The sequence below is a fragment of the Carassius carassius genome, chromosome 21, assembly GCF_963082965.1.
Source record: "Carassius carassius chromosome 21, fCarCar2.1, whole genome shotgun sequence".
Classification (NCBI taxonomy): Eukaryota; Metazoa; Chordata; class Actinopteri; order Cypriniformes; family Cyprinidae; genus Carassius; species Carassius carassius.
Window position 1 is genome coordinate 19,186,942 of NC_081775.1, and position 18,903 is coordinate 19,205,844.

Sequence of the window (18,903 nt, forward strand, 5' to 3'; positions counted from 1 at the left end):
AGATTCTTGCATAAAATGGGTTCACAGCTGTTTCTTTTTCTTTTTTTTTTCTTTTGTCAACAAATCGGTAGGTACAAAGGTAACAATCCCAAATGCAATACCTTTTGTCCACTTGTTTTAGTCAATGACTTGGAGTGACCGTCTCGTTTAAAGAAATTGCTGAATTTACCCTAGTTTCACAATCAGAGGTTTAAAAAGATTATGTTGCAATAGCCAGACTAGTCCTGATTTCAATAGAGTGCCACTGTACTTGCCCTGTGTGACAGAATTCATGCGCTTTTATGTACGTACATGTGGTTGAAAAATAGGATCTCAGTTGCACATAAGAGAATATTCTAGAAGTCAAATAGCTCAATGTCTGTACTACCCACTGTCTTGCTGTAAAGTAAGTTAAACACTGTAATTTTTTCCCCCAGGAAACCATCTGACATTTCATGATGTTGCTTTGATATCCCCGGACATGTTGATTGTCCACCACACTTTCTTTCACCGTCTGTGTACTGGTGCTGCTAGGTCAACCAGAACAGTGCTAGTCTCGACGCCTGCTGATGGCAGAAGTGTTGGCAGCAGGCTCTTGACCATCAGTCCTGTTTGGAGAGGTTGAAGTCCATGACAGCATATGGCCAGTCTGGTTTGGTCCACCTTACTGTCTGACCATCTTTGCCTGACTGCTTCACATCAAACAAAAGGCTTGTTGCCCATGTCTGACCTTCTGTCACTCCGAAATTCAGCATGGCTGATGGGTTAGATCTCCAGCGATGTGAGACAGTAAAGTATGTCAATCAAACTTTCACCCCTTTAGAATAATAGTGTGTATTCACAATGTTTTTCTCTGTAAAAATATGTTTTGTTGCTCTGGTCAGAGTCTTTACCTTTGTCAAATCAAGAAGGGCTACAAACACACTATACCCTAAAGGATTGAAGTCTTTGGACCTGAATGATACCTCAAGTCTGAGATGCATTTGTCCACACTGCCTCAAGCTGTTTCTCTGTTTTAGCAGCACACTGGAATGCATGTGGGCTTATTTTTCTGCATTGACCACACAAAGCTTGTCAGACCGCACCGTTTCCTATCTAGAGTCATATCCTTCCCCTTTTTGTTTTTTGTAAAGAGAACTCAACTTTATTTCCCCCTTCCTCACAAGTATCACCTTAATTCATACATTGCTATGATTTCGAGGTTGTTCTTTCTTTAAAAAGGGTTATATTTTTAGAGGAAGGTTCTCATTTCCTAATTGCACTCACCATTTACTAATCAGTTGAAAGTGAAAACCAGATAATCTTTCCTGAAGATTCTTAAAACAGAACATACACGTTGCAGTATTAGCTAGCTGTTTTACAAATGGCCTTTGTTCAGAATCAAAATATTAACTTAAGTATACTGCAGTATACACTTTATACCTCGTACTGTTTTTAAAATACTGAAACAACTGCCATTATTCCACTATAAACATAGGGGCCTATGAAATCTGTATTACTTATTTTTTCCATTAAAAAATAATGGAATGCATTGTTCTCTTTTCTCATGACTCTTTTAAAAATGTTTAATCATCAGAAAGCATATTTAATTAATTGAAATCCTGAAACTTAAAACTACAATATTAAACATTTTAAGTTTAACAAAAATGCAAAATTTTAAGGCCCTATGTAATGTTATTTTTTTCTCAAATTCTTTCAGTTTTTTTTTTTTTTACCAAATTCTGTTTTTTCATTCATTCTAATGGTTCCATTAAACATTAATAATCAAAAACATCTCTAATTAATAGATTTTATATAATATTTCATTTATTTCTATTTTTCCAAAAATACTGTTTGTATTTAAAATTTTCTGTTAAAAAAATCCTGGTAAATAATTTTCTGGTAAATATTCCTTTAAAAATAATGTTTTAATAATAATTTTAGTAGTAGTAGTATACATTAACATTTAAGTAGCATTTCTGTTATGGTTTCTTCGTTAAACCAAACTTTCATTTTGAAGGTGTGGTGTGTAAGCCTTTAGCTTTTTGTTTTTTGTTTGTTCACATTCCATATCATTGCATTATAAAGTAAATTCCATTTTTTATGACTGTATTCCACAACTCTGTCTGCGTTTTCCAAATTGCGGAAATCATAGGGCCCTATAAACATTTCAAACAGCTGAATCCTAGATTATTACATAACAGCACTGTTTGTCACATGACCTAACCACATATTGCTTTATTGCAAATATCTTGAGTTTTTTTCCTGACATTTGGTATTTTGATGAAATTATGTTTTGAGAGTGAAAAATCCAAGTTGTTATTACTTCCTGTTCACTTCGCACACTGGAAATGGAAGGTCAGGTTAAGCACATTGCAAGCGGTATTTCAGACACCAGCAATAATAAGGTTTTATTTATATGTACCGGCAGAAGGCAGCACATTGGCATTGCTAATATCGGCTAATTGAGTTGCAGTGGTGTTTGTTTATCAGAGAGGGACTAAGTGGTGTGTCTGTTTGCATGATAATGAACGCCTCTCGTCTGTGAGAGAGGCCGTAAAGGAGGTTATTAGAGTGGCCCATCGTTGTTCAGTGTCTGACTCCTCCAGGAGCAAGCAAGTGTGACAGAAATGGCTCTTAAGGCTCAGAGATGTGCTGGACCAAAGTGAATGGTTTTCACTCAAGTCCTCCTCTGTTCTGAGACCCTGGTAAGATCTGCCCATGTGCCATTGTTAGAACTGAACTGATGCTGGTTATAGCTGCACCTCAGCTGGAAAGTTGCATCTGAAGGGTTCAGTTTGTAAGTTGTTTTTACATTTTAACACTGTGGGTTGCCACTTTTTTTTTTTTTTTTTTTTGTGGAAAAGTGTATAAAACACTTATAAAAAAAAAAAAAAAGACAAAAGGACAAAAGAGGTTTTGTATTTTTATTTTGTGTGTGCATTATTTATTGGTACTTTTTGTATTTGATTCATAGATGTTCATACTGAGATTTAGTAAAATTGAAGATAAAATTGTGATTTAAAGATTAAATGTAAGATTAATTTGAGATAAATCTTCATTTTCATAAATAAAATAAATGTACTTAATTTAATAAAAAATATTTTCTTATACATACTGAATATGGTTACTTATTGATAAGTTTTTTTTATGTTTGTGACTGTGGTTGTTGTGACATGGTTCAAGTTTCAGACCAGCAAAACAAATTTGTTCTAGTTCTGGATATGAATTTAGCATAGTGAGAGATAGAACTAAGAAAATGTACTTTTCATGAGCAAGTTTTGAACAGATCTTATGGGTTAATGGTAAAGTTTAGACATTAAAGTTAACTTCCACTTGTTCCCCAATTGTGAAAACAAACACAATAAAATGTACTGACAGAAATGCACTTAACACGGATGTTTATGGGAAATGATTTGCCACAGATGCTGTCGATAGAGCTTCTTGTATATTCCTTTAATGTACACATAATAGAAGCCACTGTTGTGAAAGATATTGCAATCATTACAGGCGGTATAATGTCACCACAAGTACATTTACTTTACATTGCTGTTTTGTCCAGGCACATGCGTTTTTAAGGGGCTTACAGGAATTAGTTTGCTGTGTGGTGGTAAAAACTGCGGTGGACATCATACATGGCTGTGGTTTTTCAGATGCACTAATGAGTGCATATTCAGTGCTCTGTGAGTGTTTATGTGTGCAAGTATTACTTCACAGTTTCCATGTGGTATATTGTTTTTGGCAGTAGTCCATCCCCAATACAAGGGTGAAAGGCTGTGCAAGCTTCCGAGTCGTTTTTTTTTTCTCTGTCTCAATAATGACAATCATTGTTTGATAATGTGCTAACTTAAAGGAAAACGGTCTAAACAATGAACAGTGTTGATGTATTGTGTGTGGGAAACAGCAGCCTTTTTGTTACGGAAAAGGTTCGTTCTGCCTTTTCCTTCCTGAAATGTAAGAGGCCAGGGTCTCGCTCCTGTCATTGAATTAGTGTCAGTGTTTGGTTAAGGTCACCTTGTTTTGCAGGTGGCAAAATTATAATGTCTGTTTCCTGGCAAAGCATTTAATTGAGGGGGGAAAAGAATCAGCGAACAGCTTGTTTCCTTTGTGGGGACATATGGACACATTGCTGCTCTTCTACATCTAACAGCCTGTGGCTATTCTACTGTGTGTAATTCTATTCCCCTGTCCCTCTTACCAGCTGGACAGAACAGACAGTCACAGTCTTCAGATATGTAAACCTCATCAGAGTGCTAACAGCTTGTCAGTTTGCCTGTAGACTATAGATAGATTTTCAGATTTTTTGCTGTTAACTGTTTTCCTCGCTCTCAGTTGCATCTGTAATGTCTGAAGCCCTCACACACTTGAAGGTTCCATTTGAGAGTTCTGTCCTCTTTTTTTTAGTTTTGTTCCAGCTGAAATAAAATGCCGGATCATCTGAATAATGAAAGAGATTGAAGTCAATGAAAAATAGCTTGTAAAGGTTGATGTGCAATATTTCATTAGCTCAGTGCCTCTTTGAATAAAAATGAATGAATTCAATTTTCATTTCACACACATGCCCCCGGTCGCACCTGTCATCCTCTGCTGCTGACTTCACACTCTCCGTTGCCCAGAGAAACAGTAACTGTTGCCATGGAATCATAATGCAGCCTTAATGCAAGTATCTGTTTATTTTGACGTGAGCATGATGCAGGGAAAGGCCAGAGAAGGGCCAAATCATGCCTAGGAAGGAAACTCTTAAACTCGTCAAGGTGATTGAAGTGTGCCTTTTTTCAATGGCACATTTCACATATCCCATCTTACAGAGATGGCTGTATGTAACCCAACTATTACAATTGTTTGTTGAGCATCATGACCATCCCAACAAAGCAACACTGTCTCAACCAATGGCATGAGTTTGGGTGTGGGGTGTAGGGAACCAGTTTTCATTTATTTTTTGAAAATATTTAGAAATCTTTTTTCATAAACTCCATCCATGTAATGCACACACTCCTTTTACTCTTCACACCCTTCGTTCTGTTTGTGTGGCATTTTGGAGATTTGCATCCTGTCTATAACTCCACCAGCCCCTCGGGCTGAGTCACATGAATGACCATTTTATGGATTACTGTGGATGGGCCATATGAGAGATTAAATTAGCTCATGCCTGAGGGACGGGCCCCTCGCATTGCTGCCAGGAACTGCAATGAACAACAGGACCACCATCATCACCACCCATATGACACTAGGTGGCAGTTGCAAGTGAGTTCAGGTCCCTTCTGGGAAATCTGACTAGCTGAACATAAACCATTTATTCCAAACCTGTATGACTGACTTTTTTTTTTTTTAAGAACACAGAAGGAGATATTATTTTGACAAATGTTTAGAGTGCTTTTTTCCATACAATGAAAGTCAATGGGGTCCAAAACAATGTATAGACAATAAACGCTTTCTTCAAAAATATTCTTTTTGTTTTACAGAAAATAGAAAACCGTGGAGGTTTGGAACAATAGAAGTGAGTAAATGACTAAGGCCTCATGTGGCACAGATCGGATATGACTGCTGAACGTGTAAGCAGGAAAAAAATCGCATGGATTCCGATGTTCTCAGATCGGATTCAGGCCTTATTCATGTGGTAATAAATCGGATATGAATCGGATACGTTCATTTGCTTGTGCCATGTAAGCAGACAGATCGGATATTTCCCAGTAAATGTGAGTCGTACGTCATTAAAAAAGTGACGTCAACTCAGGTGGACACCACCAACTGAGATCACATGACTTATTATAGGTGCGAAATTACAAGGGCTCCTCTTTTTTTCTCCGCCGTACGAGACCAATGTTTTGCTGATTTTTTTTGTTGACTTTTCAAAATATTGTGGAAAGCAAAACACTGTATAACTTTATTTGCATCTGCATCCATTGTATTTCGTGCTGTTTTACTTCCTTTTCCGGGTCAGAACATCTACGTTTGGTAGTTTCAGCAGTGTATAGTGTAAATGCAAAAATTGGATAGAGGACTTTTAAAAAATGATGTAAGCGGGTCGTCAAAAAAATCAGATATAGTCAGAAAATCGGATTAGGGCATCAAGACCTGCAGTGTAAATACAGCCAAAATTGTCATTTTTGGCTGAACTGTCCCTTTAAGTTGAATTGAGCATTTCTTGAGTGCAAGCATGTGATTTCAGATGATGTTTACAGTTAAATGTGTTGGAGAGTTTCTACAAACAAACACTCTTCTGAGCATAAGCTGCCATCCTAAATGTCTTCCAGAGACACAGAATTGTGACCGAGAGTTAGTCTGTCATTATCAGAAGGATGCCAGGAGGAGATACAGCCAGTGCTTCTCATTAGCGAACTTTTCCTCCTGTTATGTGGTAAAGGAAAAAGAGGTGTGACAGTCTGCATTTAAGGTCTCATTCGCCTTTAAAATCTATGACAGAGGGATGAAGGAGACTGGCGACGAGAGATTTTTCTACCCAAACAATCAGCCCTATGCTGATGCACAAAATCACCGCACATGCTAATGAAAGAATCAAAGAGAAAGATGGAATGAAAAAAAAAAACAATAGCAGAGGTGGCAAAGGTGAAACCGCTCAGGATAAGTCTTTAGCTTTGTGGTGGTGCTGTCGGAGACCGTCTGAGTGACAGGTAATTTAACAGACGCTGGGGCGGAGCGAGTCGAGTGCACTGTCACCAGATCGCCTCATTGCCGCCGCCGCTGCCGCTGCTGATGAGAAGTGTTTTACAGAGCCAGAATTAGAAACAGTCAGTGAGTGGCAAACTGTCTTTCTCCAGGGGAGACTCTTCTAAAACTGTGCAAATCTGTGATGAAGATATTTATAAATCTCTCTCTACCCTCTGGTTCTGTTTGTATCTGCTTCTCAGCCAGCGAAATTAAAGGAAATTATGGGTAATGTGCCTGTCCACAGTTCACCAAATATACTGTTTACTCACCGAGTCGGTCTAAATGTGTATATATCAAAGCTTCTCAGGGAGCCGGGACCCACTAGGGGCCTCAGCAAACTTTCAAGGGGGCTATAGATGATTGAAAAGTACTTCAGTTATGTTAAAACAACAAAAAAATCAGGATATTTATTATGTTTTTTCACCCATTCAACATTTTTTTAAGATTCAGTGTTCCCACCCATGGAAGTCATATAAATTAATACAATCGTATAACTCCATGTGCATTTCTATAATGAATATGTATTTTACAAAAAATACATACAAAAAAAATATTTTGCCCTTAATCCTTATCCAGTGAATAACAAAAAACTGGAAAGGTCATATTGTAGTTGATAATAGGGGCCCTGGATTCAGCAGTTTATATGTATATACATTGTAGGCTGAAGATTTGATGACGACTGAACGTTTATAATGAGTTTTGCTATATTTACATGCAGTAAATGCAGATATAAATCAACACTAGATTTGTGTTTGTTTTGATAGTTTAGTGTGCATGTTTGTGTAGAAGGTCTAACATCCTTACAGTTTTAGCACATAGTCTGTATGCACAGCAGGGTAAAGTGCTGTTAAGATCTCTTTGTAAAGACTCTGAAAATTAGTCTATGACACTTCTGTTTATTCTCCCATCTCCGGTACACAGTGAGTGCAGTATGTGCTTGGCTTCATGTGTGTTTGTCACTGAAGGTGAATGTTTAGTCTCTAGTCAGAGTTACAGTCAGAAGGAGGGTGTAAACCTACAGGAAGTGTTACAGCTTTCAAACATTAACATAAGTGTGGGGACCATACAAATCTGCCCACCTTTATTTCACCGCAGTGATTCCTTGTGTAAACACTAACTTTTTTCCCTTTGTGTCTCTCTCTATTTTTGTAAATCAACAGGCTTTTCTCCAGAGAATAAGGCAGACTGCAGAAAACCAACAATGTCTTACTCCAGAGCAGGTCAAGGTGAAAAAGAAAAAACATTAACACCCACATAATATTTTCATGCAGTATTATTATTTAAAAAATATACAGAGGCTCTAAGATATTTGGACACTTTAAGTGTTACTGCATTAGATTACAAATTGTGTTATTTTTGGTGATTTAAAAATAAATAAACTAAAACTTTATTTCACGCAGATCTTATTTTCCAACATTGAGTCCATTTTGGAAGTCCATCATGATTTTCTTTCCACTCTGGATGCCAGTTTGCAGCCTGAACCCCAAGCACACCATTCTCTTGGACATGTGTTCCTCAAGTTTGTGAGTCCATGAGATTGCATTAAAATCATCATTGAACTAGTGCTTCTCTGATTAGCAATTGATTTATTATGGCTCTTGGACTTTTTAGTCATGCACACCATTAAAATCTGTGTCCCAATCCTGCCCAGTGTGGGATCATTCCCAGTATCCTAGATCTGTATGCGTTCACCTCCTCCATTCTCTCCAAATTCTATCACCCCCGAGCAGTGTTTGGAATAACGGCGTTTCAAAGAACGGCGTTAGGTAACAACGTTATTTTTTCAGTAACGGGGTAATCTAACTAATTACTTTTCCCGTCGTTACAACGCCGTTAACGTTACTGAACGTTAAATGCGTCGCGTTGCTATGCATTGATTTAATATGCAATCCGAACGCACCCCTGGCTCACACAGCGAGTGAGCAGGTGGGTTAATAACGAGATAAGCGATTATGATTGGCTAAGGCAGAGTCATGTGTTTCATGGTAGCCAATCAGAGCCAGTGTTTTTACACACACACGCCAGCGGCGCCAAACACACACACACAGTCACACACACGCAACAGCTACACAGAGATTCACAGCAGCAGGAGAAATGGCGAGTCAGGAGCAATCCGATGAAAAGTTGGCATTTTCAAGGTGGAGATATAAGCACTACTTCAAATTCATTGTAGTCAAAGGCAAGAACGTGCATGCAATGTGTGACACACGGATCTACAAAGCTAGTGGCCAAAAACACTTTTCTTACAAAGAGTGCAGGATAAAACTCTTGCTGTCTGTTGACGTGCAATAAATCTCGAAAGTTATGTACGATCACCCGTCTGTTCTACTTATTTCAACTGACTTGTGAAAACTGCTAAAAAAAAAAAAAATTATTTGACATATAGCAACTTTTTTTTTTTTTTTTTTTTTTTACAGTAACGCAAATAGTTACTTTCCCTGGTAACGAGTTACTTTTATTATAGAGTAATTCAGTTACTAACTCAGTTACTTTTTGGAACAAGTAGTGAGTAACTATAACTAATTACTTTTTTAAAGTAACGTTCCCAACACTGCCCCCGAGACTACCTGCCCTCCCTGTGGTCTTTCTCAAAAGTGACCAGTAGTTCAATAAAAAGTATAGAAAATGCAGTTTCACTCACAATTTAAATTTTAGCAACAAATGTTCAGTTGAAACAAAGGAAAGAAAAGTATTTAATGATTTTAGTTAGCAGCTCTATGGGTTTAGAAGAAGATCCATCAGCTCCACTGCATGATACTTTTAAGAAAACAATACACCTGATCCTTGATCCATTTTCAGTCAGCTGGTTTGTTAAATTTTTCTGTTTCTGAAAGGATTGATATGACATTATGTGGGTTACTATTTTATTTTTGGGGTATTAAATAAAAAATTAAAAAAAAAAGTCACATGCATTAAAGTTGCAACTTCATGGAAGCATTTGTAATGTTTTCTAAATAGCTGTCTACAATTCTAGCTTCTTTATCCATTCAAACAGTTCTTTATAAATTAAAATTAAAATATTTTCCCTCTCTGGAAATATGGTCATAATGATGATTTGTGATCTGAACAGTGATTTAATTTATTTCTTAGTATTGGCTGTCAACCATGCATATTAATTCTGGCACTTTAACTTTTTCTATGGTTCCCACAAGAAGCCATTTTGGGTTTGGCATTTGTATGTGACCTTCGACCAAGTTCACTGAAACATTCTGAGGTTTTAACCTCAAACTGGAATGAATTTCCTCTTAATTGGACTCCGTGTGTATGTGTGTGTTTTTGGGATGAACGGTGCTATAAAGCATATGCCAGGACAGATGTTCGCCTCGTTCATGGATGAGGTTGTGTGATGCTGCCAAACTCAAACTCAAAATCTCATTACAGGTGCTGAGGTCTGGAGCCCTGAGGGCCCAACCACAGTACTGACACACACACAAACACACACACACACACACACACACACACAAATACACATTAATGCAAATACCAAACCCTCTCTAGACATATACATGCAAACAAATGAGAAAGAAAAATGAGAAAGAAAAGAGGAAAACACACAATTGCTCTCTAACCACACAATGCCTGTGGAATCCCAGTATCAGTTTCCTTCTCTGTCAGGATGCCTCAAGCTCCCTCATCTGTCAGGATTCACAGTGTCCCCGTCAAGGTTACAGTGCCTACACAGACTGTTTCTGTGGAACTCGGATAAATGACATCCTACCCTCACCACATGCATCTTTAATAAACTGTCATCTCAGCCCTGATTTGATCCAGATGAACAGTTCTTCTGGACTTATTTTAGCCAGACCCGACAGATCCTGTTTAATGTAATGTAATTTATTTTTTGTATATTTTTTTATATAAAGGTTAAGTTGGACCAGCATTTATTTAAAAGCATTTATTTATTTATTTATTTATTTATTTATAGATCACTACATAATATTTAAACTCTCATCTGTGGCACTTGATAATTTTTGAAAATTTAAAAATAATAATTATAAAGAATGAGTGTCCAGTCTTCTAAATGGTAATGCAGTAGAGATTTGTTTTTAATAACTGCATGCTGGGATTAAACTTTACTAAAAAGCAACTCCTCTTTAAGCTCTTCAAAAGGAACAGTGCACATCTTTAATCATTAAAGCTGTGCACTGCTCACTTTTAAATGTCTGAAGATGAGCTGCTGTTCTTTGTAGCTTATACCCTATTTCCACCTAGCTTTGCACACCACAGAGAAGGTGTGGCTTTCAGTCAAAACCTATGCACTTTGATTTCATTTCCTGTGTTGTTTCAAATAATGTAGGGCAAAATGATGGGGCTTTGTTGCTTCTCTGGCAGTTTCACTGCCTGAAATCACCCCCCATGTCACTTCACAGCTCGGTATTTGAGAGAATGGTTAAAGGAAGAGGCATATTGAGCTATGTAAAATTTCTTAAAATATGTATTATATGTTCAGTATTTCCCATATGAGCTAAGCTCAGGTCCTAGGTCAACATTTTGTGGGTGGATCAGAGGGCCTGCCAGCCTGGGACAAAGTTTATACCTGAACATGAGATTTATAAATTAGAATGTGCAAAAACAGACCTCCTTTCTAACAAAAGAAAGTTTGACTCTTGATTGTTTTGAAGTGTTTTGACTCTCCTCTCTTTACTGCAGAGGGACCGTTTCTCTGTGTATGGCGAGTACTGTAGTAACCACGAGAAAGCACTCAGACTACTGATGGAGCTTAACAAGATCCCTCACGTACGGACTTTCCTATTGGTAAGCACCTTTCCTTTCTAAAAAGTCCAGTCTATTTTATTACATCATATCTGATGATGATCTCTCACACATCTTGTGACCGTGCTGGCACAGATAAGTTTCACTCATGAAGCCCTGCAACAGATTTCATTAGTGATAAGATCAAATAAACATTAGTGGCTAGATCATTTCGTCATCTCCAAAATTGATTGAAGTGAAAGTTATACCCAAACTTATTTTACTGTACAAACCAGGATGTGAGAGTGTGCCTTTCAATGTTTTCTATGGAAACCCAGTGTATTCTCAACATAAATCAGTTTAAAGGGGATGTTGTGCAAATCCAATCATGTGTTTGTTTTTTCAGCACCTCATGTTGTTAGGAGGAAAAAAGAGCACAGATGTTCCTCTTGAGGGGTATCTCCTCTCTCCCATTCAGAGGATCTGTAAATACCCTTTGCTACTAAAGGTACAACTTCCCTTTTTCCACTATGGCTATTATCAAGCATGTGCATTATGAGTTGATTATTTCTTCCATATATATAGTACTACTTTGCAACATTATTATAGCTATACATTAACAGTAGCTATGTGTATAACAGGACAAAAAAATAAATAAAACTAAACATATAAAATGACATTTGCAACACATTTTACTTCACTAATTTGACATATCCGAATGAAAGAAGACTTAGTTTTATCAGTTAGGATTTTTTTTTTAAATGGCTGTTACTATTTAGAAATTTAGTTATAAGTTAACATTATGCAGTGTCCTTAATGATGCCAGAGGAAAAGAAAAGAACGGTGGTGTACATTTATAATTACAAAGATGTTGTCTTTCTTGGGAGTAAGATCATGAATGTATTAAAAGGGGTACATTTTTATTTACTATTCATTTTAAACACCCCTTTATAACCCAACATATCAGCAGATAGTTGATGTGTAACACAGGCATGTACCTGCTGTTGTCCTTCAGGAACTTTTGAAGAGGACCCCTAAGAAGCATTCAGACTACCCCGCGGTAGAGGAGGCCCTGCAGGCCATGAAAGCCGTGTGCTGCAACATCAACGAGACCAAGCGACAGATGGAGAAACTAGAGGCTCTTGAGATATTACAGTCCCGCATAGAGGGCTGGGAGGTGAGTCAGATACATGATCACTCATTGTCATAGATGATGCACTTTTTTTCTTTTCCTGGTTGATGGTTTTAAAGGAACAGAGCAGCACCAGTTAGTTTGGTTTAATGTTTCTTGAAAAAACTTCTTTGTTTTTGGGAAGCTACTCTTTGACAGATTGCTTTGTGTTTATGAGCATTTTTAAAGCGTAGCCTCAAAAGAATCACTGATGTGGACATGATCAGCGTCGCATTTTGTCTCTGATGACATTTTCTCAGGACAGGAAGAGGATGTCTTAGCACAAAGGCCCGTTACTATAGAGATCTGTTAGTTTTGTGTGCCACCACAAACTTTGTGTGCCACTCTCTCTCTTTGCTCGTCTTTCATTGCTTGTCTCTCCCCGCCTCCTTTTTTTCCATCATCTTCTCTATGCCATAGTTACTTTGTCTCCATCCTTTCTTTCTCTCATTCTTTGTACCCTGTCCATTAACCCTCTTTATCGATTTATCTGATGCAGTACTGAGTGGTTGTACAAAGTGAGGCGTTTTCTATAGCTGGCGTTAAGCTTTAAGTGTTGCTTAGATGGTTAACATTTTCACCATTTAGTGCAAACAGTGCATTTTTGTTTCTGTTGTTATTTTCTAGTCCAATCATGCCTCTGTGAACATTCAAGATTCCTGCAAAGCATGACAGGATGGGGATTATTTAACATATTTTAAAGTAGGAATAGGAATAGTCTGCCCATAAAAATAGAATTGTCATTATTTACTCAATCTGATGTTGGTCCAAATCCATATTGTTTCCTTTCTTCTGTAGAACACAAAAACAAAAAAGAATGTGCAGGACACTGTTAAACATATAATAATAGTTCATGTGGGCTGTCGAACTATAAATTGACAGGAATAAATGCAAAATGTACAAGAAATCAAAAGAAAATACAAAAGTTAGGTTTTTAATACTTCAGAAAACTTGGAATATAGAATATGTTGGAATATAATGGAATGGATCTTTTATGTGTGTGTGTTTTTTTTGTTGTTGTTGTTTTTTTATACAAAGCTTGACATTCTGGGTATCAATGTACAATCCTGACCATTTCACAGAAGGAAGCAAATAATATGAGTTTGGAATGACAGAATTGTTCCTTCAAGGTTTCAGTTCTTCAGTTCTCCAGAGATCATGTATAGATAACTATTAAACATTTAACACAACATAAAATGAGGGCTTAAAGATCAGGCTTTTTGTAACCCCAGACACAGAGTGTTTCAGGATGTGGGGTCTGATTGAAAAGCAAATGCATTAAGTTTCCATTTAGTCCAGAGTGTTTCACCTTTATAGGTAAATAGTGCAGAACAAGCGGAAAGCAGATTCCCATCTCTCTAATTGACCCGTCTGGGCATGCCATTGATTAAGCAGAGAAGATGGAGTCTGCTTATCAAACACACTCACACACGCCCACACCTGCCAAGCATAGAAAATCACATCCTGTACAGAGTCAGCACGAACTGCAGCGTCAGAGTGGAATCAATTTGAAATAGTCCTGGGTATTGAACAGGACACAGTCTGTGTTAACATGTCGGGCTTCCTCTGGCCCTTTAAAGAGAAAGGGGATGCTCCTATCTGAGGCACAGATGGAAGGTCTGATTTAGTGACCAGATTGAAGTTGTTTTAAATGAAATTTGACATTCTCACTGTCATTAAACACAAAAAGATTGCAAATATAATGACCACTTCAACTTGATCAAATAAACTGATGTATAAATCTTGGCAGCATCTTCATAATTTTTTTCAACTGCCACTACATGAACAGCTAATCACTTCTAAATAAAATATTTATCATGGAATGTTTATAGGTGAAACTCTTATACTGTTCTTTTTCATGGAACTTGTGAAGATGCACATTTATCAAAATCAATGGTAATGTTCCTTTGTTTTGTTCTCCAGGGGACGAACTTGACTGATATATGCACCGAACTGTTGCTCCAAGGCAACCTTTTGAAGATATCAGCTGGAAACATCCAGGAACGGGTCTTCTTCCTGTTTGACAACCTTCTAGTTTACTGCAAGAGGAAGTCCCGGTTAGGCCTTTAAGATGCTTTTGAGTTTTATATTAATCTTGTATAGAATATTTGTAACCTATCTGCATAAACCTGCATAAACGTGATTTCTTGTAGATTACTGTTATCCCCAGTAAAACTTCACTGAAACAGAATCAGAATCATGTGTAGAAACCAAACAATATTGGTCTCATTTTGTTCACTCTTTAAAAACCCAGAGTGTCTGGGAAGAAATCCACCAAAAGGACAAAATCCATCAACGGGCCGCAGTACGTGTTCAGAGGCCGTGTCAACACGGAGGTCATGGAGGTCGAGAATGTGGAAGACGGAACTGGTAGGTTGGAGTTTGTTAGTGCTTTTAAAGTGTTTTGTATGTGTCATGTATTTTCCGTGCTGCTTAAAGTATCGAATTGTTAGCTTAGCAACATGCTAACTTCAAAGTCTGTTCAAATCTGTTGAGTTTCCTGTGCATCTAAGTAGATTTTGAAACTATTGTGTTTTGTTTCTTGCCACACAAATATTCATGTTTTAAAGATTTTTAAAGTAAAAAAAAATGTCTGTTATGCTCTTCATTGCATAGATGTCCATAAAAATACAGTAAAGGTAATATTGTGAAATATTACAAAATGTAAAAATGTACTTTATTCTTGTCAAAAACAGATTTTTTTTTTTTGCATTTTTATCAGCCATTACTCCAGTCCTTAGTGTCTCATGATCCTTCAGAAATCATTCTAATATCCTGATTCGGTGCTCAAAAAAACATGTCTTATTATTGTCAGTGATGAAACAGCTGCACTGCTTTATATTTTTGTGGAAAACATTATATATTTTTTTCAGGATTCTTTGATGTATAGAAATTTCAAAAGAACTCTAAAGTATTAATAATGCCATTCTGATCATGTTAAAAAATAATTAAATGATCTAAACTTTTACAGTACAAAGCAACATTTTTCTTGGGATGTTTAAGGGAGTTTCCTGTATGATGTCCTTGTTTTTGTTCCATCTGATCACCATGTGATACTTCTGAACTTCACAAGAAACAAACAGAACCATTTAAAGGGAACTTCAGCTGATGCAGTAAAAATTAGCGCCTCTATATCCTAAAGATAAATTCATGCAGGGTTGGTTTCTCAGAATCGAGCGCTTTGCGTTTAGCACCTCTGTTGCGCTGACAGCCGAGGGACCTCGTCAAAGGTGCCGTTCAGCTGTCGGGCCGAGCATGAAATTCAACTCTCAGGAGAAGTAACGGCTGCACTTCTCACCTTTTGCTCTTAGTCTTTCACCACACCTTAAGTAGCAGGGTGGAAGCGCAACTTTTCTCTCTTTTTCTCTGAGCCACATAGAAAAACATCCTTTCTGAAAAACAAGGCATAGGGTGAAGATTGAAGATAATGAGTTTGAAATTCAGATATTGGGCCTAATTGCAGTTTTATGATTACAGTGTTGTTTCAAGGGAGATTTCAAGACAGTTTAGTGATGAATAATTATTAGAAGTGGTAGCTGTTATGACCAAAATCTTTTATTAAGCTATGAGTAATTTTATGTGCCATTCATTTTAATTTAAGCGGTCATATGATTTTGTGCTTGAACTGATGGTAAAACAAAGGACATTATTAACTGTCTTTACATGTATTTTAAAAGATGAAGCTCGTGATTGTGGAAAGAGGCGTTACATTTACAACAAGTGCTTGTGGTGATTGGGCAGACTGCGCTTGTCGGAAGGAGGGACTTTGTAGAAAACGACACGTTTGAGAGAGGCGGAGAATAAAGGACCTACTTTAATTTACAGTATTTGAAAAATAATGTGTTTTTTGAAAATTAAAGCATGTCAACATAATCTGTACACCAAATACACAAAATAATGATCTTTAAAAAAGCATCATATGATCCCTTTAATATTTTATGCTGTTAGGGTTAGTAAACCATAAGATAGGCTTATTTATAGTAAATTAATAACAATAAAAGACTGACTTTACTGCAAAAGCAGCACCATAATATGTAATGGTCATAATATGTAATATGTCTTGAATGGAAAAAACAAAAGTAATGAAATATATAGTTCTGACTCTAAATTTTGATTAGATCAGTCACATTTGAAGCAGTAATAAAATGGCACATCATTTGTGGCAACAGGAAAAAAAAATGTGGCAACCTTAAACATCTCAGTTTTATTTTTTCACATTACTCCATGTTTCTTTATTGCTCTCACATGCAAAGCTTGGCAATCTGATCTGCTCGTTTTGACTGAGCTATTGTTTTAATTGGAAAACAATCAGATAATGCTTAGGTGGTGTTTATTACTGAACCAGACATGTGTGCCAAATACGATTACCCATAAATTCTCTCCAGTTTACATGAGCTAAAAGCCTTTGTCAAATCCTCTCAGTGCTCTGAAATCTATTTATACTACCTCACATTAAACACTGCTCATTACCTATTCCATACCTCATTCATTTCTCCATATAATTCACCTGCTGTCAGGTCTGGGATAAAATTGGACCATGAGTAACAGTCTGAACCGCTCACTCACACACTCTCTTGTCAGGCTTTGGTTAATGGTGGGAGAGAAGTGCCATGTGCCGAAATGCATCTTTAATGATTTCTGACACTAATAGGACAGTTGAACCTTTTTTACATTATTAATGCTTCTAGATTGTTGAAGATAATCTTATCTTATTATCTGTGTCAGCATTTGTGTTTGGGTCAGTAACTCATTTAGTAATGGTTAGAGGGAACCTTTTTAACCTTGGTAATAAGCTGACAAAATGATATCGTAGCGGAAATGAAACCTCCACATTTTTTAAGGTTATTTTGAAGGCGCAAGCGATTTTGATAGATGATCTGATCTGATTTAGGTAGACCCTCAGTAAACAGCCTTTAACAAATGTATGTAATTGTTTGCATGCCATATAAGTAAATGTTGTGTTGTATGTAATGTTTGTGTGATCTAGTCCTCAACTGGTGTACTCATGTTATTAGCTTTGATGGATATTTTTTAACCTGTTTTGTCTTTTTCGTGTTCTTTTACTTTGTCTTTCCAGCGGACTATCACAGTAACAACTACACAGTTACCAGTGGCTGGAAGATTCACAACACGGCTAAAAACAAGTGGTTTGTTTGCATGGCCAAGAACGCTGAGGATAAGCAGAAATGGCTTGATGCCATTTTAAAGGAACGTGAACAGAGAGAGAGTGAGACATTTTTCTTGGTTTATAATTATGGAGTGTGCAACATATGAGCATAAAATAACAGTTAAATGTAAAAAAAATAATAATAATAATTAAACCGTTATAACTCATACAAAATGTTTTGAATCAAACAAATCATTAAAAAATTCTGATGGCATGACGACTGGTTTTACAATTTAACATGTTAATTTAGTAAATATTTCTGAAAAACTGCTAATGCTATTACGTTTAAACTGGCCATATGATGTTATTTCAAGTTTTCCTTTCTCTATGGAGTGATACAAGCCCTTGGTGCATAAAGAAGATCTGTAAAGTTGCAAAGACTAACGTGACATGAATCATAATACTTAAGGCATTTGGCCAATCACAAAGCCCTGAATAGCTGGCCAATCAGAGCACACCTTGCTTTTCAGAACGATGAGTTTTGTAAGAATCAACGCGTTTCAGAAAGGAAAGAGCACATTGCATTACGCCAAATACACAAAATAATATTCTTTTTAACAACATCATATGAAACCTTTAAATGATTGTATAATAGTGATTTTCGAAAGTGATTTTAAATTATTTAAAAAATAATTTATCAATAGCCAGTCCTAGTCACAACATTTACTAAATACAACCCGAATTCCGGAAAGTTGGGACGTTTTTTAAATTTTAATAAAATGAAAACTAAAAGACTTTCAAATCACATGAGCCAATATTTTATTCACAATATAACATAGATAACATAGCAAATGTTTAAACTGAGAAAGTTTACAATTTTATGCACAAAATGAGCTCATTTCAATTTTGATTTCTGCTACAGGTCTCAAAATAGTTGGGACGGGGCATGTTTACCATGGTGTAGCATCTCCTTTTCTTTTCAAAACAGTTTGAAGACGTCTGGGCATTGAGGCTATGAGTTGCTGGAGTTTTGCTGTTGGAATTTGGTCCCATTCTTGCCTTATATAGATTTCCAGCTGCTGAAGAGTTCGTGGTCGTCTTTGACGTATTTTTCGTTTAATGATGCGCCAAATGTTCTCTATAGGTGAAAGATCTGGACTGCAGGCAGGCCAGGTTAGCACCCGGACTCTTCTACGACGAAGCCATGCTGTTGTTATAGCTGCAGTATGTGGTTTTGCATTGTCCTGCTGAAATAAACAAGGCCTTCCCTGAAATAGACGTTGTTTGGAGGGAAGCATATGTTGCT

The 18,903-nt window shown here is 36.8% G+C and overlaps 1 protein-coding gene across 1 annotated transcript in view; it reads left to right on the forward strand.

Moving 5' to 3' along the window:
* The window catches only part of prex1 (phosphatidylinositol-3,4,5-trisphosphate-dependent Rac exchange factor 1), a 71,324-nt gene that overhangs the window by 18,132 nt on the left and 34,289 nt on the right, over positions 1-18,903 (forward strand). Inside the window, exons 2-9 of the mRNA XM_059503635.1 lie at positions 7,788-7,853; positions 8,028-8,150; positions 11,278-11,382; positions 11,726-11,827; positions 12,335-12,496; positions 14,414-14,547; positions 14,745-14,860; positions 17,568-17,717. Of these exons, the coding sequence (XP_059359618.1) occupies positions 7,788-7,853; positions 8,028-8,150; positions 11,278-11,382; positions 11,726-11,827; positions 12,335-12,496; positions 14,414-14,547; positions 14,745-14,860; positions 17,568-17,717 (958 nt within the window). The remainder of the gene's footprint in view (positions 1-7,787; positions 7,854-8,027; positions 8,151-11,277; positions 11,383-11,725; positions 11,828-12,334; positions 12,497-14,413; positions 14,548-14,744; positions 14,861-17,567; positions 17,718-18,903) is intronic.